This window comes from Microtus ochrogaster, unplaced genomic scaffold, assembly GCF_000317375.1.
Source record: "Microtus ochrogaster isolate Prairie Vole_2 unplaced genomic scaffold, MicOch1.0 UNK68, whole genome shotgun sequence".
NCBI classification, from domain to species: Eukaryota; Metazoa; Chordata; class Mammalia; order Rodentia; family Cricetidae; genus Microtus; species Microtus ochrogaster.
Genome location: NW_004949166.1, coordinates 328,381 through 351,641, shown reverse-complemented (window position 1 = coordinate 351,641; position 23,261 = coordinate 328,381). Strand labels below are relative to the sequence as shown.

The window sequence follows — 23,261 nt, the reverse complement described above, 5'->3', positions numbered from 1 at the left end:
GGAGGGGACTAACTGGGAAAAGGGAGGGGAATCAGGAAGTTGGGAGAAGATGAGATGGTGGCGCACGCCTTTAATCCCAGCACTTGGGAGGCAGAGGCAGGCGGATCTCTGTAAGTTTGAGACCAGCCTGGTCTACAAGAGCTAGTTCCAGGACAGGCTCCAAAGCCACAGAAAAACCCTGTCTTGAAAAACCAAAAAATAAAATAAAAAATAAAAATAAAATAAAAAAGATGAGATGGTGGCTAGGGTAAATATGACCAAAATATATAATATATACATATGAACATGTCCTTGACACCAATTACATATGCTTAATAAGACGGGTTGAAAGATAGAGGACTAAAGGAGCTTAGTTTCCTTGAATATAGTTTTTACTGGAAAGGCAAGGTAAATGCTTATTTTCCTGTTCTCTCAATTGTCAATTTTCAGGATAAATTGATGCCTTAGAAATGTACAGTGGTTGCTGGGTATGGTAGCACACGCCTTTAATCCCAACACTTAGGAAGCAGAGGCAGGCAGATCTCTGTAAATTCGAGGCCAGCTTGGTCTACATAGTGAGTTCCAGGACAGCCAGAGCTACATGATGAGACCCTGTCTCAAAACAAAACAAAATAACAAAGCAAAACAACCTCCCCCCAAAAAATATACAGTGGTATCTAGTGCATTTTGTTTTGCTTATTTTTCCTGATCTCTGTTTTATATTTTTAATATTACTCTAAGTTGATGGCATTATATTAACTCAAAATGACTTACTAAATTATTGTCATTTTTAACTACTCATCCTTAGAGGTATGGTAATTAAAAGTCATCAATACAAAGCCAAAAACAGTAGTAAAAGGATGTTGAGGTACCAAGCAGGCAAATGGCTGGTACCTCCGATCTCGGCTTCTCAGAGGACTGAGGCTTCATCTAGGCTGCCTTGAACCCCACACTTGGGTTTGGGCCTTACCGTGAGGCTTGAGCCTGTTTCCCACAGTAAATGAGGACTGCTTTGCTTAGGATTTTCTTTCATGATTCAGTCTTGACAGATGGTCTATTTCTAGGTATTTGTTCACTTTGTGTAGATTATCCAATATGTTGGTCATAATTTCTAACCATCTTCTGTTTCACATTACAGTCTCACTTTATAACTCAAACAGGCCTAAACTTAAAGTGGTCCTGCCTCAGCCTCCTAAGTGCTCGGACAACAGTGGGAGCAGTCCATCAGACTTTCTTACTGCCTTTTTATTTTATTTTTATTTTTGGAGACAAGGTCTCTTTATGTAGCCCTGGTTGTCCTGGAACTCATTTTGTAGACCAGGCTGGCCTTAATGCACAGAGATCCAGCCATCTCTGCCTCCTGCTGAAATTCAAGGTGTGTGCTCCCGGCTCTTTCCCAATAAAGAAGAATTCCGTGTGCTGTTGAGCTGCTTGGCTTGGTCAGATCTTCTGTTTCATGATTCTTGGGTTGATTCAAACCTAGTCTGTTGCAGCTCTCGGCCCGCGGGTCCTGTTGGGTTGATTCAAACCTAGTCTGTTGCAGCTCTCAGCCCGCGGGTCCTGTTCCTGTGATAGTGGCAGTGCTCCCAGGAGCAGTCAGGTGACACTGCTGGTGTCTTTATGCCTCAGACTCCTGGGAGAATCACCCCAAGACTTGTTCTGTACAGTAAATATGGGTTTCTTCTGGTTATCTTGAATTTGAGGCCTGATGTTTATTTCCCTCTTTTGATTCTTTTTGTCTTTAGTTGTATGTGCACATGTAAGTGCAGGCACTCCCAGAGCCCAGAGCTGTCAGGGTGTCAGAGCTCCTGGAGCTGGGAGACAGGTAGTTGTGAGCCACCCTGTCTGGGTCCTGGGAGTCAACCTCGGATCTCTAGGGCTTGCTTTGATTCTTAAACACTTCTTTAGAGGCCAGGACTCTGGGTAACATGGAAACACGTGTTTGCTCTGAGAAGTGTGATGGAGTGGAGGAGTCATGAGACTGAAAATTAGGAAGCTTCACCTGCTGCTCCTGAAGGATTTCAGGGCTGGTTTAATGTTTCTGAAGACCTCAGGGTGTTAGCCAGGCACATGGCCCACACCGGTAGTCCCAGTTACTCAGTAACCTAAGACCAGGAGTTCAAGACCAACTTGGGCAACATGGTAAGTCCCTGACTCTAAAGAAGCAAAAGGAAAACACCCTCCAAGTGAGAAAGGAACAGTACTGTGCCTTTTAGAAGCTGTCAGCTCTCCCTAACCATGAAAGCATCTAAGATTTAAGAAGTGGTAGTCAGGCTGTTAGTATCTGTTGACGAGCAGCGGCCCCTCTAGGGCTTGACACAGTCTGGTGGGAAAGTGATCCAGGCCAAGCCCAGTGGGTCGGATCCAGGCAGAGTGCTTGTGCTACACAATAGGCACAGCCCCTGAGGAGACTGGAAGAAATGGGACCAAACGTCTAAAATGCTGAGAGACGTGTCCCTGGTTGCTAGGGCTTCTGCTGTGGTTGAATATGACTTGTTTCCTCCAGACCTCAGGCTGAAATTTAATTTCACTTTATAAGATAATAAGAACTGGGGCCAGACAGAGGCTTGAGGTGATTAGGGCTCTGCCCTCGTGAATAGGTTAACCTATTTGTTTAATTGTTGATGGTTATCTAAGAGTGGGTCTGCCGTACAGGCCAGTTGCGTGGGTCTCTTGTGTTCCATGTCTCTAGAATGTGATGTCCTATACCTGCAGCCCTACCCACAAGGCCACCTTGGATGCAGCCTCTTGACCTTAGACCAGAATCATAAGCCTGAGTCAGCCGCTTTTCTCACTAACCTCACATCCTTGGTGTGTGGTGTTATTATTAACAGTAGAAACAGTTGAAGACAGCCTCTTCTTGGACAGAAAGCTGACCTGCCCGGGTTCCCAACAAGCCCCCCTGCGCAGTTTCTGAGCGGGTCTCTGTGGTGTGGTTGAAACTCTTCTCTTCTGCTCTGGGAGTCTCCCGGCCATTTTGCTCGTTTTGTCATTTTGTGCTTGTTGCAGCTTGAGTTTGCTTTCCACCCCACAAGGCATGATTTTCTGCCGCTGCTACTCCTCTCTGTAATCGACTGCTTTTGCTGTGGTTTTGTAAAAGGCATTTATGGTGGTTCCTTTTCATTGTGTCCTGTTTCCAGTCCATCACACAACATCTTTAACCTTTTTGAGGGTCATGGCCATAGTTTCTCACTTCTGTGCTAGGAAGTGCACTCGTGTGACTCTGCTGAAGGCAGCTTTCCCAGGCCTCTCACAGTGGAAGTGTGGTTGCGACATAGGCCTGTGGTTGACTTTGAGGAGATCCCCATACCTGGCTGGGAGTGTAATTCAGTGACAGAGTACCTGGCATACACAGAGCCCTGGGTTCGGTTACTAGTACGGCATGGTACTATGTCCCTGTAATAAAACAGGAGGTACAGAAGTTCAGGCTCAACCTTGCCTGCCTATTGAGCCTGGGATACGTAGAAGGATCCTGTCTCAAATGCTGTCACTAAGAACAGGGAATGCTGATAATTTAGGGATCCTTTTAGGAGGGGAATGTTTATGGAGGTGGGATATATAGAAGGCTCCTGTCTCAGAAAACATCTCCACCCTCTCCAGTAAAAGGATCTCCACATCATCAGCATTCCCACTCTTGATGACAGCGTTTGGATAAAAGCAAGTCCGGTTCCCAGAGGCTCTGGGGCCTGTGAGTGGGGAAGCCAGAGCACTGGAGGGCCAAGTCTGCACTGGGTGAGGGAGGGAAAAGCCCTCGCCCGTTCCCACTGTTTGTTTACGAGGCAGGACTCTTCTCGCTTGTTTGTGTTGGTGGTCCCTGGCCTGTTAGTGTGGGTACTCCCAATTGAGCAGGCTTCAGCAGGGAGGATGGGTTAGGTACCGGCTAAGCAGCCTTCCTGGTAGAGGAGCCCCTGAATGTTCTGTGTGAGCCTATGTGTGCTGACTGAGGGGATTTGCACATCCCTGCATAGTGTCCCCATGTCCACAGTGTCAGCAGATAGCTTGAATGCCCATGGGGAAGCGGGCTGGGGAGGGTAACTGGGGCCTGTGTTAGAGCCACATGTGCTGCTTCCTGATTCACAGATGCTGCCGAGTTGAGAATGGTCTCTTGGCTGGTGTCTCTGAAGCTTGGGTACACTTCTACACAAAAGGATGGATTTCCCCTCCACTCCACCAGAGCCCATGCTGTCTCATACTGCCAGTAGGACTCATTACCCCACTCAGGGCTTAGTTAGCAAAGCTGTTGTGGGTCAGACTGGGGTCACTTGGTGAGGACCTCTGGGCAGAGAGCCCAGCATGCGAGGGCACTGCCAAGTGCCTGGTCAGCATCAGTCAGGGTGGGCAGGACCCCTTCAGGCCAGGATAGCTGGGAGGGGGATCGACGTCTGGGCTACCTCTGGCCGAGGCTTGCTCTCAGGGGGCCTGGCCATCTCTTGGCCTCCTGAACTGTGATAATGGAGCACATATATAGCTACTGCACTAGGGAGGGTCTACATGGGATGCCTGTCACCATGCGTGGGACTTAAACTGTCCCCAACCTTGGAATGAGCCAGTCCACAGTGAGACTCTCCTCACCATGCCTGTCCTGGAGTGTAGCCACAGCAAAGCTGGTCTAGCCTACATTTTTTTCTAGGACAAGCAGGAAGTTGAGATCCTCTGGCAAGGGGAACTGATGTCAGAGAAATAAAAGTGACAGAGAGCTGGAGCAAGACCTGGGTGTCATCACCAAGACTGCTCAGCAGACTTGGTATTGAACCTCTCCTTCCAGCCCAGAAGCTGTCTGACCCTATGTGCCTATCTGCAGAGGACTTCCAGCATCCCAGTTTCCATGGGGTCTTCAGCCCAGCACTGTCCTCATTGCCAGTTCAGGTGTTTCATATCCCATGAGAGTCCCTTTCTCACCACCTAGCAGTGTCTTCGTTGTCACAAGGATACAGGAGACAGTAAGACTCTGAAGCATTGAGAACAGCTCCTGCTTGTGCTGGGGTCTGTCTGACAATCCTTAACCAACTTTCCCTGACCTACGGCCAGTTCCATGGGTAGTCAGAGCACAGTGCCAACCACTAGGCTTCCCTATCCCATCTCCTTGGCTTTGTATCCTGGGAGCTTGGACTGGGGGCCACCTTTGTCCTTCAGAGGCTCTCTGACTACAGCAGGGGGGGCGCACCTCAAAGGGGCTTTGTGTCACCACAAAGAAGCTCTGTCCCTCTAGAGAAGCCTGAGTGTTGCCATGGTAATGGAGGGGCCTGGCAGAAGGGGTCCCACCATCTGAGGCAGGGGGCGGGGCGGGTGGAAGGACATAGCAAGCCAACAGCACAGTCTGCAGGGCTGGCAGCCAGCAGTCAGTGACTGCAGCACCTGCCCAGCTGAGGCCCTTATCTTGCAGGACACTGTCCTTGACAGGGCCCCTAAGGGGCCATAAGTACCAGTAGGGATAAGAGTGGGCCTCCCAAACCTGCTGAGAACCTCAGTCCCCTCTTCAGGGTACCTTGATCTTCATGGTTCTGTGCCTGGGACCTCTACACCTTCCTTCCTGTCTCCTTGGGATGGGAAGCCACTGACAATTTCCATCTGACTGACTTTCAGAGGGGTGAAAGCAGTAGGCCGGTCCCTCCGCAGCATGTGGGCTTTGTAATTGGATGGAGTGTTCTAAGCTTGTTTGAGGAGGAAAGGGAATTGTCATGGAGGGACTTCTGCCATGGTGGTCATTGTAGCCCAACAACACCTCCAACCAAGTGGGGAGTGGCTCCATTTCCAGATGAGAGGACACACACTGGGGGAGCACCCTTGGTCCTCACGGTTGACACCAGCTACTTAAGAGACACTTCAGAGCTTGCAAAGGTTGTAAGCTGGTGTCTGTGGCAGGCACAGATGGGGTAGGGGACATATATCTTCCATATCCCCTATGTCCTTATGGAGAGATGAATCTCATGGAACATGGAGGCTTGAAGGAAACCAGAGAACAAGTGTCTTTCCCCAGAGAAATCTTGAGCCAAATCTTGAACAGTAGCTCTCTGTGGCTCAGGCCATCTACAGAAGAGGACACAGTTACTAGAATGCTGACATGCCCACCTGCCTGACAGTACATCTTTCACTGACTGACAGCCCCCAGAAGCGCTCCTTCACTGGACCTCGGGCGCCAAAGTAGCTCTCTGTCTGTGATCAGAGCCCCAGCCTCTCAAATGAGCCCTGACATAATCCTAATCTCCCTGGATCTCTCTACTCAGAGGCCCTCTGTCCTAGGGTCAACCATTTTTCCTTGACCCTGGACAGCCCTTGGTCCAAAGTGTGTAAGGCAAGAACCCCCTGAGGATTTCCTTACTCAGGAGGTCCATTTCCTAAAGCAGTGCTGTTGAGGCGAGCACACCCTAGAAGATAGAAGTCCCTGAGGAGTGTGTCTCCCCGCCCCACCTCCACCCGACCCTCTGCCAGAATGTTCTGTCTCTTTGTGGGAAATCTAATTTTCCAGGCTGTATCTGATTAGGTTTTCCAGGCTGCCTGAAAATCCAGCTGCTTCTCTGGGCAGCAGACTCCTCCCTCATCCTTCTCCCCTTGCCTCCCCACCCCTCTTCCTCCCCAGCAGACTTGATGTCTCCAAAGCCTGGTTGAAAAGATGACTTTCTCTTCCCCTTTCTTCCACTTGATTATACCCACAACCCTGCTCCTCAACTGTGCATACTTGGAGCCCTGGATCAACCCCGGGACCAGGACGCCTCAGCTACAATGACCCCAGGATATGGGTCCTTCTAGTCTTTCTCTGCTTACAGATATGTGCACATAGTCATTCCGATACCTCTTGCTTGAAGTCTTCAGCCGTGTCACTATGTATGCCATTTTACCCAGTTTCAGCTGGCTTAAAAAAAAAAAGATTTATATAAGAGCACCTATGAGCAGCTGAGCAGTGGTGGTGCACACCTTTAATCGCAGCCCTCGAGAGGCAGAGACTGGTGGAACTCCAAGTTCCAGGCCAGCCTGGCTACAGAGCTAGTTTCAGGATAGCCAGAGCTACACAGAGAAACCCTGTCACCAAAAAAATGAAATAAGGCAGTAAAAATAAAAGAGTACCTTATGAATTAAGGATATTACTTAACCGGTGAATGTTAAATACTTAATCCCAACAGGACAATTGTCTTTTGAAGTTCTGCATATCTGCCCTCCTCTGCCCACTACCGCCTCATTTTTTAAAGAAATAATTTATTATTTTTATCTACATTGGTTTTGCCCGCTTGTATGACTGTGTAAGGATGTCAGATCTTGGAGTTACAGGCAGGTGTGATGTCATATGAGTGCTGGAACTTGAACTTGGGTCCTCTGGAAGAGCAATTTGTGCTCGTGCTCTTTGCTGAGCCATCTCTCCAGCTCTCTTTTTTTTTTTTTTTTTTTTTTTTTTTGGTTTTTCGAGACAGGGTTTCTCTGTGGCTTTGGAGCCTGTCCTGGAACTAGCTCTTGAAGACCAGGCTGGTCTCGAACTCACAGAGATCCACCTGCCTCTGCCTCCCGAGTGCTGGGATTAAAGGCGTGAGCCACCATCGCCCGGCCGGGGGGGCATTTGGAGCCTGTCCTAGAACTAGCTCTGTAGACCAGACTGGTCTCGAATTTACAGAGATCCGCCTGCCTCTGTCTCTTTCTTTTTTTTCTTTCTTTTCTTTTTTCTTTTTTTTTAAGCTGGGGGTCTCACTGTGTTGCCCAGCCTGGTCTTGAGCTCCTAAGCCAGCAGTTCTCATCTTCTCAACATGTGGGTCATGACTCTTTTGAGGGGTTGAATGACCTTTTCGCAGGGTCCCATATCAGATGGCCTGCATATTAGATACTTGCATTACGATGCATAACAGTAGCAAAATTACAGGTGCAAAGAAATAATTTTATGATTGGGGTCACCACAACATGAAGAATTATTTTAAAAGGTTGCACCATTAGGAAGGTTAAAAACAACCGTTCTAGGCTCAAATGATCCTCCTGTCTCAGTCTCTTGAGTAGCTGGGAATATAGGAACCTGCATACATGCAGCTTCCACTGTAGATGATTTAGGCGCAGAGGAGAGGGGAGTGCTGCTGCCCCACCACCCTACCCAGCCTCTGTTGTGCTGGAGGCATTGTGTAGCCAGGAAGCCATTACTGTTATTCCACCTAGAATGCTTGCTGTGTATGTTGCTCAGTATGTCTGTCACTTGTTTGTTTGCTTCTAAATGACCACACTGTAGTGTTTTTAATATACGGAAATGTTTTATTCTCACAACATCCTGCTGCTGCATCTTTATGCAGCTATGAAGGGCCTGAGAACAGCTATTTCCTAGCCCAGCATCCTGGACCCTGTCCCTCCTGCCAGAGACTCTATGGTCTAGACCTTGGTGCAGACATGCTTTGTGAACCTCATGCTCCAGACCTCCTCTGACTTGTCCCAGCCTGGGCACACCGCCTGTCCTTTTGAGCTTGGCTAGAAGCCATTCCCAGGATTCTGGGTGCCTGACCCCAATGAAGATGACAAGATAAAGATGGAGTCCTCCCAAGGCTTGAATTTATAGGAAGCTGGTAGAGCCGAGAGCATGAGACCAAGGGCCATGAGGTCCTCACAGGCAGAGAGGACAGGCTTTGGCACGTCTGCATTCAGCTCCTGCCAGGTTACTTCCTGGTGGCCTGTTTTTTTCCTGCTTGGGATGGGCAGAGTGTGGAGTATGGGTTGGAAGGATGTTTGACTGTACCCCGCATCTTCCTGGGCTGGTAAGGTCTCAAGCTTGTTGCCAGGCCCCCTCCCAACCCCTACTGACCCTTAGGAAATTCCTTTAATTCCTCGACCCTAGTTGGCCTCAGTCCTGTAATTTGCTTTTCCGGGCCAGGCATTTGGCTGTGCTCCTTCAGAGGAGGAATGTCTGGGTCAGCAAGAAGATCGCAAATGCTGCTTTAGGTTTGTGGGTTGGGGGTGGGGGTGGGGAAAGTGTCAGTCTCCACCCCATCTCCTTCAACAGTGCCTGTTGCTCTCCCCATAGAGTGATGGTTCCTCTCACTGCAGAGGACCCAGCCTCCTTTCTGCATTGTGAGACCTGTATTCTTATGCCCATCAGTTCCCCTCCTATCTTTCCATTCTCCCTCCTCCTCTCTCCGAGACAACATCTCACTATGTAGCTCTGGCTGGTCTAGAACTTTCTACTTAGACCATGTTAGTCTCAAACTAGCAGACCTGCCTGCCCCTGTCTCCAGAGTGCTGGGAGGCTGTCTCTTTTCATTCATCCTTCCTTCAGCTCTCTGGCCTCCAACCATTCCTTCGCTCTGCCTTGTCTCCCACACATCCTTACACTCAGTCATTTGCCTGCCCATCAGACTATGCACCCTCCAGATGACCTGTTTTGTGCTAATACAATCATCTTCATTCTGTTGGCACATAACTGTTCTCTCACTCTTCCCTTACCCTTCCAGCCATCCTCCTAGTCTCCCTCCAAAACTCAGTAGTCTGTCCACTCATCCACCCCTACACACACCTTCCAGTCTGTCGTTCACAATCATCCCTCCATTTGCCATTCGTTAACTCATTCATCTATAGACATAGATGCTATCATCCACCCACCCATTAACTCATCAGTCCATATTCCACCATCTCCACTTGTCCACCCCTTCATTACCTGTTTGTCTGTCCATCTCTACCCACTCACCTGCCCATCTCTCTGTCAAACCCATCTGTCCATCCCATATCCTCTGCCTTCCTGTCTGTGATTTACTCTTTCTTTAGTCTCCATCTAGACCTTCTTGCCTGGATCAACTTGTTTCTGCCTAAGGTTTCTGCATAATGCCTCTCCTTGCCTATGTGGGTTATGAGATCACAGATATGGGGACTCTAAACCTGATTGATGCTGGTCACTAATTGCCCTCTGTGTCTGTGGCTCTGTGGCTAGATTGTCACTCTTCTTTTTTGATTTTGCTTTTGTTTTTAAACATTCTCTCTTTCTCCCTCCCTTCCCCCCCACCACTGTGTGTGTGTGTGTGTATATGTGTGTGTACATTGTGTAAGTGTGGGCACTCACATGCCACAGTTCATATGTGGAGGTCAAAGGACAAACTTCAGATGTCAGTTCTCAGTGTCCATCTTGTTTATGACCAGGGTTCTCTTGTAGTTTACTACTGCATGCACTGGGTTAGCTGGCCTTGGAGAGTCCCAAGATTCTCCTGTTAGGATCATACTAGGATTGCAGACATTTGTGCCACTGTGTCTAGTTTTTACATGGATTCTTGGGACCAGAGTTTAGGTCTTCAGTTATGTGCAACAAGCTCTTCACCCACTGAGCATCTTTCCAGCCCTGTTTTTTGTTTGTTTGTTTACTTATTTTGAGACAGGGCTTTACTGTGCAGTGCTAACTGCCCTTGAAGTATGTAGACCAGGCTAACCTCAGTCTTGTGATGCTGCTCCTGCCTCTCAAGACCAAGATTGTCCTTGTGTGCCATCATGCCTGGCAATCACTGTTCTTTTGCAGTTGAGTTTTCCAAGTTTAACCTCAGTCCTGACTTTTCCAACTCCCTTCTCTAAGTTCCTGGGTCCTCTCACCTCATCCCAGTGTTTGGTCACAATGTTTTATGCACATTTAACAGGAACCATGCAGCTGGATGCTGGGGCCTAGGTGGGGTGTTGTGTGGAGCAGTGGTGTGGGTCTTCCCAGGCGAGCAGAGGATAGAAGGAAAGGCTGGTCAAGGCCCATAGCATCACACTTCCTGACTGTCCCAGGTGATCCCTGGGTCCAGCAGATGCATATTCGGTGCCAACCCCTACCCAAGATCTACAGCCCTATGCCCCAGGCTCTAGCTGGGAGAAGCATGTTTTTTTTTTTTAAATCACACATTTTGCTTTCCATGACGACATATATTTATTTATTTATTTATTTATTTATTTATTTATTTATTTATTTATTTATTTATTTATTTATTTATTTATTTATTTATTTATTTATTTTTGGTTTTCGAGACAGAGTTTCTCTGTAGCTTTGGTGCCTGTCCCGGAACTAGCTCTTGTAGACCAGGCTGGCCTCAAACTCCCAGAGATCCACCTGCCTCTGCCCCCTGAGTGCTGGGATTAAAGGCGTGCACCACCACCGCCCAGCTATTTATTGTTTTTGTTCGTTTGTTTTCTGAGTTTCACTGTGGAGCTCTGGTTGTCCTAGACCTCACTCTATAGACCAGGCTGGCTTCAAACTCATAAAGATCTACTTGCCTCTGCCTCCCAAGTGCTAGGATTAAAGGTGCTTGTAACTATATCCAGCATTATAGTTATTGTTTTACTAAAGATAGCATTTTGACTTACTATCCAAAAAAAAAAATGTTCTGGGCTGGGCATGGTGGTACACATCTTTAATCTCAGCCCTCAAGGCAAAAGCAGATAGATCCCTGGGAGTTTGAGGTCAGCCTGGTCTACACACTGAGTTCCAGGATAACTAGAGGTATAAAGTGAGATTTATAACTCAAAAGTTCAAAAACAAAGTGAAACCTTGTCCTTTGGGATTCTGGGCCTTGGTCACCTGTGTTGCATGTGTGGTCTCCTTTGGTCAGCCTAGGTGGGTATCTGCAGCCTATGTGGTCAGTACCACATCCAGCAGCAGACAGGGTACACATAGAGAGGCTGGGAAGATGGTAGGGACTCAGCAGGAATTGCCAAGACTCTACCCCTCCCCAGTCTAGCGAGTGTTTGGAGGTGTACCCTGGGAAACAGCGATCTTGCTCTGAGTTATCTGTATTGGGCAGTGGGAAGACCAGCCTGGGGTTTGGCCGCTTTCTCATCTTAGCCTCAGAGTTCTGGACCTCTGCCAGCCACATCTAGAGCCAGTGGGTCTAGAGCCACGCTTCAGAGCGAATCCTGTTGCCCTAGACCTGTGGCATGTTTAAGATGCCTTGGGTCTGGGAAGCTATCTCTGGGCTACAGCCCAGGCTTGGTTATGTCAGATAGGGGTTGGAGGGCACAGGGATGAAATCACAGGTAAGGCAGGAATTGCTGTCTTTACACAAGATGGAAGGAAGCAAACTCTGGTCCACAAGATCAACAGCCCCCTCTGCCTTGGGGTTCTAAAGTTCAGCTTAGGTGGGCTGATGCTTCAGGCAAGATAGATAGTTGAAGTGATCAGGCTCCATTACCCATCCCAACCCTTCCTAGGGGAAGCTTCCCCTCCAGGATGGGACCCTCTTCAAGGCTCGCTCATCACTCCCCTGTCAACACCTTTTGTGTGATGGCAGGCTGAGTGCCCCTGCTATGACTATGCCTTTTGTTTCTGCATGCCATGGTGTCCAGAGAGCCCAATCCGCACCTCCCTTTCTGTTTCTTTCCCTAGTGGTCACCACCTCTCCCAGAAGAAGTTTGGCTAATTCTACAGGCTATGGTTGACTGAGGACAGTTCCTCTGCCCACACCAGTGTTTCTGCAGGGTCACAGTCACAGTTTTATTTGTGTGACAGGTGCAGAGGAAATGAACAGCTGTGGGGGCCAGCACTCATGGCTTGCCTTCACTGGGCCTCATTTCCCCCAGCTGTCTTGCTCTTTTACTGCTGAGGTATATGTGTCACCAGTGAGCTGCTGCAGGACGACATTCACGGCTTTTCCATGTAGGGACCTTCCTTCTCTAAGCTCAGACACTGTATTGGTTCAGGGGTGAGTGGTCCAGCCGTCTGCTTCAGTGGTCCATGTGGAGCCAGCTGGGAGCAGGTCCCAAGCAGCACTGGGCTTCAGGCCACACACTGAGGGTGGCGTATGGTTGTACCCCTCCTGCAGCCAAGAGCCAGGATCTGGGCTTTGCATACTTGGCCTACTTTTTGTTGAAAAACAAACACACTGGTCAGCCAGAGAGTGGCAAGGGAATATGCTGGCTTATCACCGCAAACATCAAGCCCCCTCTCCCTCCAACCCCCTGGAGCCCCAGGAAATAGCACTGGGCTAGTGTGAGAGCAGGCTTGAGCCTCCCTGAGGGCTGGGCCTCAGATGCTTGGATCAGGTCTCTCACACACAGGCCAGTTTTAAGCAAGGGAAGTCTGTTTTGTTTTTTGTTTTTTGTTTTTGTTTTTTTTTTTTTTTTTGCTTTTTCGAGACAGAGTTTCTCTGTGGCTTTGGAGCCTGTCCTGGAACTAGCTCTGTAGACCAGGCTGGTCTCGAACTCACAGAGATCCGCCTGCCTCTGCCTCCCGAGTGCTGGGATTAAAGGCGTGCGCCACCATCGCCCGGCGGGAAGTCTGAACTTAATGTAGGTCTGCCAGAACCTCAGCCAGGTTTTATTCAGTCATGAGAAGCAGAGACAACCCTGTCCTGGGTGGAGTGGCTGTGAGTGGAGGCAGAGACAACCCTGTCCTGGGTGGAGTGGCTGTGAGTGGAGGCAGAGACAACCCTGTCCTGGGTGGAGTGGCTGTGAGTGGAGGCAGAGACAACCCTGTCCTGGGTGGAGTGGCTGTGAGTGGAGGCTGGACTCCTGGCCCATAGTCCGTATTTCTAGGGGCTGCAAGATAGTGCTCCTCTCCCACCTCCCCTCCCCCTTCCTTGGTGTCCTGTGTTTGGAGTGGAGTAAGTAACCTCTAACAACCAGCCTGTTGGCTACTCCCACCTGGCCATACTGACTGTGTGGCTACTGATGACCCCACCCTCTGTGGGTCCCTGTAAGACAGGACTGAGGGTGCCATGAGATTGGAACTAGCTGGCAGAATCAGGAGCAGCCAGAAGCCTCGAAGATAGTACTTAGCACACCAGCTCTCCTCATCCTTCCTACCAGGCTCAGAGACACCCGTAGGCCATGGCTCAGCTGGGCTTGGCAGGAAACTGAAGAACCTGGGTCAGAGGCCCAGCCTCCCAGGGAGGGAGTTGCCTGCTTCCGGCCAGCCTCAGATTAATGGCTTTTAATTTAGAATTTAATCAATGCAGCTTCCCTCCAGAGAGCTGAATGCTCTGGTCTGGGAGACAGTCCTGTGATCTGTGAGTAGGGTGACAGGGGCCCTGAATGGCCTCACCAGGTCTATGCTCCACCCCATCCTGAGCTTGTTCTGCTTTGCCTGCAGGCGGCTGGCACCCTGGCTATGGAGGACTGCAATGTGCACTCGGCTGCCAGCATTCTGGCCTCGGTGAAGGAACAGGAGGCCCGTTTCGAGCGGCTGACACGGGCACTAGAGCAAGAACGGCGCCACGTTGCCCTGCAGCTGGAGCGTGCCCAGCAGCCTGGCATGAGCAGTGGTGGTATGGTGGGCAGTGGGCAGCCCCTGCCAATGGCCTGGCAACAGCTGGTTCTACAGGTAATAGTCTGGGGGAGGATGAAGACAGCCAGGTGGGGAAACAATTGAAGTCTTGGTGGATCACAGCTAACATGCAGTGACTTGTAGTTCTGCTGGGGCCTGGGTGGGGAAGGAAAGTAGATCCCAAGGGGGCAGAAGCCCCATGTTTCTATGCCAGGCATGGAATGAAGAAAAGAGCAGGACATATCTGGCTCTCAGAATCACTGCCCTCCATTGAGTAAGCCCTCAGGGCCTAGGTAGCTGGATTGCATCTGTTTCAGGCAGTTCTTTAAGTGTTTTGTGTAGCCCCGCAGGGTCCTGCCATCTGCCTACAGCACAGTGACCTAAAAGCATCAGTTTCTCTGCCGGCCATTGCCCTTAAACAGCATGGAGGCCCCAGGTGGGGAGTTCTGTTCCATAGCCAGGACCCGAGAATGCTAAAGTGGGGGTATACAGCCAGGCATCACAATTTCTTGGCCCTTCCCTATACCCTCACTATGCAGGGAGGTCCCAGAATGAGGAAATGCAGAGGTTTGGAGTCTGCTATGATTATGAAGGTTTCCATTATGGCTGAGGCTCATCCGGCTACCAGTAGGAAGAAACCACTCCCACCACCAGAACAGATAATTGGCCTGCTGTTATCCTCTGAGCTCCTCGGTTAATGACTATGGATCCTCAGTTTCCCGCATTCAACTACTGTGCTCTTAAATTTGGCAGCTGCCCTTCCATGCATTGCATCTGCTGTCACAGCCTTTCTCTAGTCCTCCTGGACCTTCATCCTAGCGAACTATGCCTAGCATGTACTTGGTAGAGACCGGAGGGACCCTGGCCCAGTTCAGCCAGAGAGGGAAGGAGGCACTGGTATGTGAGACTCATAGACAAGCTGCCTGTGTTAGACTGAACATGTTGGGACTGGCCCTTGAGTCTGTCCTTATCTGATGGGTCTTACATCCATTCACATCTACTCAACCTAAAATGCAGAGCAGTCAGAACCAAAGATCTCCAGATCTTCAAGAGAGCCCAAGTCCATTGGGAGCCATCCCCCCCCCCCACCCCACCGTGTTTTCTTTTTGAGACAAGGTCTTACTATGTAGCCCTGACTGACTTCAAATTCACGAGAGATTTGTCTGGCTCTGCCATGTGACTTCTGGGATTAAAAGTATGCTCCACTTCATATGGCTGAAGAACCCTTTTTCAACTACATGGTATTAAGTGGTTTCTATAAGGCAGAACAGTGAATTAGGACTGAGGGGAGAGGGCCTAGAAGAGTGGACCACAGCCATGAGGAGCTTGCTGAATCCAATTCCAGAGCCTAGTCTTCCGGATGGTGAGGCTTGGAGGTTGTAGCTCTGACAGGATGCATGCCTAGTTTACAGGAGACCCTGCCATATAAAACCCTGTCCAACCAAATAGTGAATTTCGTAGTCCTAACCTTCTAAAGGAAGTAGAACAGCTCAGCTGGGCCATGGGAGGTTAGTGGCAGCCACTGACCCTGAGGCTCTTTCCCAGGCACCAAGGAACTCAGTCCTCCCAGGACAGAACAGACTCTGCTCTCCATCTCGGTGACAAGCAGTCTGGGAGGATAGACCAGCACACCCTCACGGTCAGCGCCCCAGCAGGAAGCTGTTCCCATAGTCTGAGCTGCCGACCTCAGGCTGTATCTCTCCTTACCCACTCTTGGCTTTCTTGGCCCTTGCCAGATCTGACAGGCTAATGGGGACAGGAAGAGACTCTGGCTGGCCGAGGCCATTGCCTTAATGTTGAGTCTTTGTATATTAATCTCATTGAGAGGTGACCCGCACCTACTCTGAGGCACAGGTCAGCATAGGTGGTTGAGAACTTGGAGTGGTGGCAAAGCTGGGGCCTGCCGCCTAGAAGCGATGGTCAAAGACCACAGCCTTGCTCCTTGGGCTGTTCCATGGTCCTTGCTACCTGGCTTTCATCAGCTGGAGCAGAGCTGACCCTCACCCTGGACATCCGGGGGTGGGTTGGGGCAGCACACCACTGTGGCCTGGCAGCTGGGCTGCTGTACTTGCTTCAGACTTAGCCAAAATGGGTTTGTGACTTGGGCATTAGCAGCTAGAAAATAAACCACAGAAGGCAGAAACAGCTTCCACATAAGATCTAGGCTGCGTTCTCTCAGTGTGTTCTGTTCACTGGTCTGGGTGACTGTGGATGGAGAATGAAGGAGGTCAGAAGTCCTCCTGTTCTGAGTGAGGAAACTGAGGCCAGAGGGCACCTAGCATGCGCATGTCACGGTACAGCATGTCCTGGAGGCGAGGTGGGGCCTCAGGGTAAGTTTCACTTTTCCAATTGGGCTGGGGAGGCAGGGAATCCAACCTGGGCCCCTTCCCTTGCAGTACCCTCCCAGCTTCCCTGTGCTGCCCCAGCTCTACTCTCAAAACCGATGTCCTTATATGTGTCACTGGCATGCTCTGTAGCATAGCAGGCACAAGGATGGCCTCGGTCTTTGCTCCGCCCCTCCTGGTACTTGTTTTCCTCCAGAAGTCAAACTCCCCAGGTGTGGCTGCTGGAAGGCTTAGGGTGGAGTAGGATACGCCTTGGTGGCTCTGATTCCCACAGCCCATCATCTGTCACCTCCCAATAGACTCAGGGCATAGAGGACAGGGTGTGAAGCCAGCTCTGTTTCCAGGACTTCTGACAAGAGCCCCAGTCCAGAGACTTTCTAGCCCAGGGCAATTCCAGGCTTGGCCTTTTGTCCCACTGTGTTATACTGTAATAGCCTTCAAAGGGTGAGAAGATACTATATTTTGATGGGGAGCTCAAGATACAAACTGGGTTTCCTGTGGGGTCATGCACTAAGTCCCCGTTAAGCTCTACAGTGACCTTGGCTTGGAGACCCATGTGGAGTGAGGACCTGAGAATTTGCAGCTTGGCCATACCAAAACTATGTCTCAAGGAAAGTAACTCACAGGATAAGTAGCTTGTGCCCGGGTGGTAACCTTGCCCCTGGTCTACACTGTGGGACCTCAGTTTACACAACTGTAGAGGTGAACGGGCGTATACACATTCACTGTGGGTAGATTGAGACTTCAGGAGAAAGACTTTGCCAAAGTCTCTTAGTGTGGGAATGGGGGTGGGGTACCAAACCTAGGGTGTGATGCTGGGAGCCAAGACCAGGAGCTGGCGACCCGGCAGGCTTAGCTGCGGAGTCCCGCCCCGGCCTCTGGGGGGCGGAGCCTTGCCCGCCCCGCCTGGGTGCGCCCCGCCCGATTGGCTGCTGGTCGTGGCCGCTGCCAGGTCCGCCTTCACTGGAGCCGGGAGCGAGTCAGTTGAGCTGGAGCGGCCGAGGTGCCCGCGGACCGCGGTCCAGCTGCCGCCCCCCTGCAGCCTCGAGCCTCGGTCCGATGCCGGCCGAACTCAGACAGGTTGGAAAGAACTCGGTCCCCACGGTGGGGGCGGGAGCGGTGTCCCGAGGCCCCCGGCCTACCCGGGAAGACCTGCTTTTGTTTAGGCGAACCGCAAGCCCTCAGCAGCTATTGTCTGCTCTCGAGCCGGCTTTGCTAACCCTGGGGCCATGAGCGGTGGCGGGAGTGAGTCCGCTGACCTGCGCGGAGGGGGCGTGTGCGAGGACCAAGCACGGCTGCACAAGGGCTAGAGCCCCGCGTGGGGGCGCAAGCCAGGAGACCCTGTGCTTGGATCAAGCATGCCTCGGGAAGGGAGCACCCCTCAGGCCTTGGGACAGGTGTGGGGGGGAGGGTCGAGGGGGCGGGACGGGACACAGGGCCTTCCCAGCGGCCCCTCCCCGAACAGAGCGAGGCCCGCCCCAGCCTAAGGAAGCTGGCCTAGGCCTCTTGCTCCCTGGGGTCTCTCTTGTCTCCCCTTCATCCCCCTTCCGCGTACTTTCATTTACACTCTGGGGACCAGTGGGGCGGCTTCTGGAGGTTTAATGGAAATCTCTCTGCCGCGGCATTGCACGTGAGGGGAGGGAAAGGGAGGGGCAGTGGTTGGTACTGCCCACGTGTGGTAGCGGGAGGGGTCTGCCGGCAACTAGCCTATATGCCTTCCGATACTGGCGAGGTGCAGGTGTGCAACCTGTATGTGGTCATAGAGAGTGGGAAACTCATTAATAGGCAGGGAAACTGAGGCTGCATGGAGCAGACTCTTGATGGTAGACGGGAACTCTGTCACACACCTGATGTGGTCCATAGGTTCTGACCGCTGACTGCCCAGGCAGTCGTGTTTTTGTTTTGTTGGTTTTTTTTTTTTTTTTTTTTTTTTTTTTTTTTTTTTTTTTTTTTTTTTTTTTTTTTTTTTGAGACAGGGTTTCTCTGTGGTTTTGGAGCCTGTCCTGGAACTAGCTCTTGTAGACCAGGCTGGTCTCGAACTCACAGAGATCCGCCTGCCTCTGCCTCCCGAGTGCTGGGATTAAAGGCGTGCGCCACCACCGCCCGGCATGGCAGTTGTGGTTTTATGTTATGTTAGCGTGTCTGGGGTCCGGGCTTAAGGAAAGCTGGAATGGTGACGCTTGGCCCACTCCCCAGCTTGTTCAGCCCACCACATATCCCTTGGCCTTTCAGCCACTGTCTAGGGCCACACCCTGCCAGACTCACTGCTCCTGTGAACTGTGGAAGGGTTGTGCAGAGGCTGTGGGCATAAAGGAGGTGGTGTTTTTGTGGTGACCAAGGGCCTGTCTGGTAGGAGATGCCAGCCTGACTTGTCCTACACTCTCCCTAGGAGGGCCATGCTGGAGTTCAGAACTCCATCCATCCACTGAGCTATCCAGGGACCTGGCCCTGGAGGTGTAGGCTCCAGGCACGCATTTCACTCATTCTGTGGTTGATGTATGCCAGCAGGGACTGCACAGGGAGGGGGACGGGCATAAAGGCCCATGGTCTGTTCTGCATAATGTAGACTGTAGATGCTCATCCATAAAGTACACGAGCTGTTGTATTCTAGTACATCTTGGTTTTCTCTCCATGGTCCTGGCATTGAGCATATAGGTGGGATGGGTTCCTATGCCCTTCCCTTCTCTGCATGAGGACGCTGAACTCCCATAGGTTTGTGCTGAGCGCTGTGCTGTGGGGCTCCTCTAGGGAGCATGGTGGCTGGGTAGGTCCTCTACGGGCAGGAAGAGCTCTAGCAAACCCCAGGCCTGTGCAGCAACCCATCTCCTGTCCAGGCCCAGTAACTCCAAAGTTTGGAGGATGGATATGGGGTCTACAAAAGAAGGGATGAGGCTGGAGCCAGGGAGGGAGTGCAGTACATAGTTGGCACACCCTGTGTTGTGCAGGGCTGTGACAGTATTCAGAAAGGTGCCCATGTCTGGTACTGAGGGGAACAGCCCAGAGTCAGCTGAAAGGCTACAGGGAACGAATGCAGGCTAGTCAGTAGGTATGAAACAAAAGACACCCCACCAGCCTTCACTGCTCAATGTCCATTTGACTGCTTGTTAGCACACCATTCTATGGATCCACCACAAAGAGATCCCAGAAGCTGAGTCCTGGGATGGCCTTGAGCATCTTACTACCAAAGGCCTGTTTCTCTATCTGTGCTGCCACTGAAAACCCAGTAGTCAGTTGGTGACTGGGTATCAGTGGCTCTTTCCCTGTGTGTTGGAATCACATGTCAGGGCTAGCACCAATAAAGGTGCAGAGAGGTGGATGGAAGATAGGGTGCTTTTGAGAACAGGGAGCATGTGCATATATCAGTGTTCTTGACTAGGAAACTCTTGCATGTGCTTATGCTCCTGTTTGAGGGATTAAGAGACATGTGTTTGTATGAGTCCAGATCCCTGCCTGTATGTGTGCCCAGGCATGTGTAGCTGGCCTGACTTTCTCAGGAACATGGCTGACTTAACACTCCTGCCTGCCTGGGTGAGATCATTAACTGCTTTTAGCTTCCTGAGGTCATTTGCTAGCAGAGACTCAGGATCCCTCAGCCCATATGTTAGTGGGTGACTCCTGCGTGTTGCCACCCTTTGCTGGATCCCTGGTTCTCCAGACCACTGCAGTTGCTGTGTGTAACATCCCCAGCACAGCCCAGGGTCTGTGATTCTTTCCTTCCTTGCTTTACCACCTAGATAGGGAGTAGGGTAGGGTTCTTCTTTGAATGTTTAATATATGTAGATGCATGCAAATCTACAAAGGGGCCCTGTCCCCTGGCAGAATGTCCCAAACAACTTGTCCCCTCAGCCTTGCTCCTCCCCCGCCTCATATCTAGGAATGTAGCTCCTAGGTTCCTCCCTCAAAAAAAAAAAAAAGAAAAAAAAGAAAAACAACCCCCCCCCCAAAAAAAAAACCAAGAGGAAAGAAAGGAAGAAAGAAAGAAAGAAATAACCCTCTTGACTAGTTCACTAGGGTCCAGTAGTGAGAGCTAGGGCTTGAAACTCAGTCACCAAATAGAGATGGGACAGCCCAGGCCTCAGCACAGAGCCGTCCCTACTACCCAGTGTCCTTGGAGAAGTGCCCAGGTCACCCATCCTGGCATCTCTCCAGTTGTCCCCACATTGGGCCTCATCTATTTCTCTTTCCCAGGGAACAGGGTCTCCTCTTCCTGGCCAGGTCAGAGCAGACATTCCATCTCATCCCTAGGCTAGGAAAGTAACTGGTAAGGCACTGTCCCAAAGAGGTGAGGCAAAGCTCAAAGGATTCTTGTTAAATGGGTTTCTGAGATTCCTCTGCTAGTACCTCTGAAGTGCAAACCTTCTCTCCTCTTAAATCTCCAAGGCCCTGCTCCTGAGGGAGGGAGAGCTGTGCTCTGTGCCTCCACTTTCCTGTGTTGCCAGAGCCCAGGAGATGTCCTGTCATGCTAGTGATACACTTGCGCTCATACACTGTCCTCGTGATCTCTGCAGGAAGACCTGTTGTGGGGGCACAGCCTGGCCCCTGCTTAGCACAGCTCCTAGGCCAGGGAAGAGCATTGTGGCTCCGGAGGTGGGGGAGATGCAGTCTGAACTACTAACCCTCCCTGGGCCTTGGGTAGGCGAGGCACAGCCTTCTCCTGACTTAGCCACGGCTATAAAAGAATGTGTCCCCTCTCACCCGCCCACAGTAGCTTGAGTTCTAACCCCTGTCCAGGCCAGATGCCAACCCCAAGATGTTGACAGGGTGAGGCCCAGGGCCCAGGGCAGACCGTGACTCTCAGATCCATTTGCCACTCTGCCCAGCAGGAACTGACCAGTCTTTTTTGGACTGGCTAATCTGACTAATACAAGTGAGCCCCACTCCTTAACTATCTTCCCTAGAATTCCCACATTATTCCTCTGCAGGGTGGTAGCAAGGTGGCTGCAGGCAGGAATCCATACGTTTAGTGTCTGATACAATACCTGGTCTCCCATGTCCCAAGAGCGTTTGGGCCAAAGGAGCAAAGGTATTGTAGCACTGTGGGCGCCTGGTGTACTCTAGAAGGTGGGTATCTTGGAACTGTGAGCACTCTTGGCTGATCTTGGCACGGGGTTGTGTGAACTGTGCTGAAACTGTGACTCCAAGCCTTGGCCATCAGAGTTTATGGAGTAGAATGGGGAGGAAGACCAGCTTGAGGAGGACGGTGATGTCAGAACTTCTTCGTTCCTCTTTAGAAGCCATGCAGCTCAGAGAAGGCCACTTTGCACCTAGGAGAATTGAGCCACCCTGGCTTTGTCAGGGCACTGTCCGGGTCTCTAAAGCCACCAGGTCCATACACCACTTTCTTGTCCATCAGGTCACCAAGAAAGTCATGCTTGTGACCACAAGGACAGTATGCCAGGTGTCTTTGGGTTCAGATGGACTCCCCTTGCACTTCCTCCCAAGGTTGAAGAACTAATAAACCCTGGTGCTTGATCAGCAGAAATCCAAGGCAGAGTCTGTGGGGCATGGAGCTTTGACATCTGATAACCTTCTCCTAGGAGCAGAGCCCGGGTAGCCAGGCATCGCTGGCCACAATGCCAGAGGCACCTGAGGTGCTGGAGGAGACAGTGACAGTAGAGGAAGACCCTGGCACGCCCACCTCCCATGTGTCCATTGTCACATCAGAAGATGGTACAACCCGGCGCACTGAGACTAAGGTATGGCTGGGTCCAGGCAAGAAGAGGGAAGCTTGGACAACCACAGCCATCCCTCTGTGGAACAGGCATGTGAGCTGGCCCCCTAAGGACCACTTGTTGTTTGGATGGAGAACCCTGGCACTGTCCACCAAGCCCATATACTACTTTCTTATCCATCAGGTCACCAAGACGGTCAAGACTGTCACCACAAGGACAGTACGCCAGGTACCGTTGGGCCCAGATGGACTCCCCTTGCTGGATGGTGGCCCCTCACTTGGCTCTTTTACTGATGGGCCCCTGGACCGTCATTTCCTTCTGCGTGGTGGTGGCCCAGCAGCCACACTCTCCCGAGCCTACCTCAGCAGTGGAGGTGGCTTTCCTGATGGCCCTGAGCCCCGTGATATCCCAAGCTATGGCAGCCTATCCCGAGGGCTTGGGGTACGGCCCCCACGTACTGGTCTCTTGGGCCCAGGGCCTGGTGATGGTTGCTTTACACTGCCTGGCCGCCGTGAAGCCTTCCCCATGGGCTCTGAGCCTGGACCACCAAGTGGCCGCTCCCTGCCCGAGCACTTCCAAGCTGAGCCGTACGGCCTTGAGGATGATACGCGGAGCCTGGCTGCCGATGATGAAGGTGGCCCTGACCTGGAGCCTGACTATGGCACAGCAGCACGGAGGAGACCTGAGTATGGGCGGAGCCTTCGCACCAGGTGAGCACCTGTTGCTTGTGACTGCCTCTTCTGGGGATCCTGTCTTCCACTTTCCAGCTACAGAGTATCCCACAGGTCATCAGGTTACATTTCAGTTAGAACTGGCTTCATCTCTTCTCAGGAACAGGCCTGGGGTGATAAGTAGTAAGCTGGTGTTGCTGCCTGAAGCTGGCTCTAATAGCCAGCTGGCCATGAAGATCCAGGCTTCAGATGCTTATGATCTGACTCTGCTTAAGACCTCTGATGTTCGGCCGGGCGGTGGTGGTGCACGCCTGTAATCCCAGCACTTGGGAGGCAGAGACAGGTGGATCTCTGTGAGTTCGAGGCCAGCCTGGTCTACCAAGGGAGTTCCAGGACAGGCTCCAAAACTACAGAGAAACCC

At 51.3% G+C, this 23,261-nt stretch overlaps 1 protein-coding gene across 5 annotated transcripts in view; it reads left to right on the top strand.

The window, feature by feature from the left end:
* The window catches only part of Arvcf (ARVCF, delta catenin family member), a 55,310-nt gene that overhangs the window by 22,215 nt on the left and 9,834 nt on the right, over nucleotides 1-23,261 (top strand). For 3 of the 5 annotated variants that reach the window (XM_013354758.2, XM_005369950.3, XM_026777471.1), the window contains exons 3-5: nucleotides 13,979-14,209; nucleotides 22,035-22,193; nucleotides 22,353-22,879. In XM_013354758.2, coding sequence (XP_013210212.1) covers nucleotides 13,997-14,209; nucleotides 22,035-22,193; nucleotides 22,353-22,879 — 899 coding nt within the window. In that variant the 5' untranslated portion in view covers nucleotides 13,979-13,996. Of the gene's footprint in view, nucleotides 1-13,978; nucleotides 14,210-17,462; nucleotides 17,578-22,034; nucleotides 22,194-22,352; nucleotides 22,880-23,261 lie in introns of those variants that run through there. The other 2 variants (XM_026777473.1, XM_026777472.1) reach the window with 1 other exon arrangement.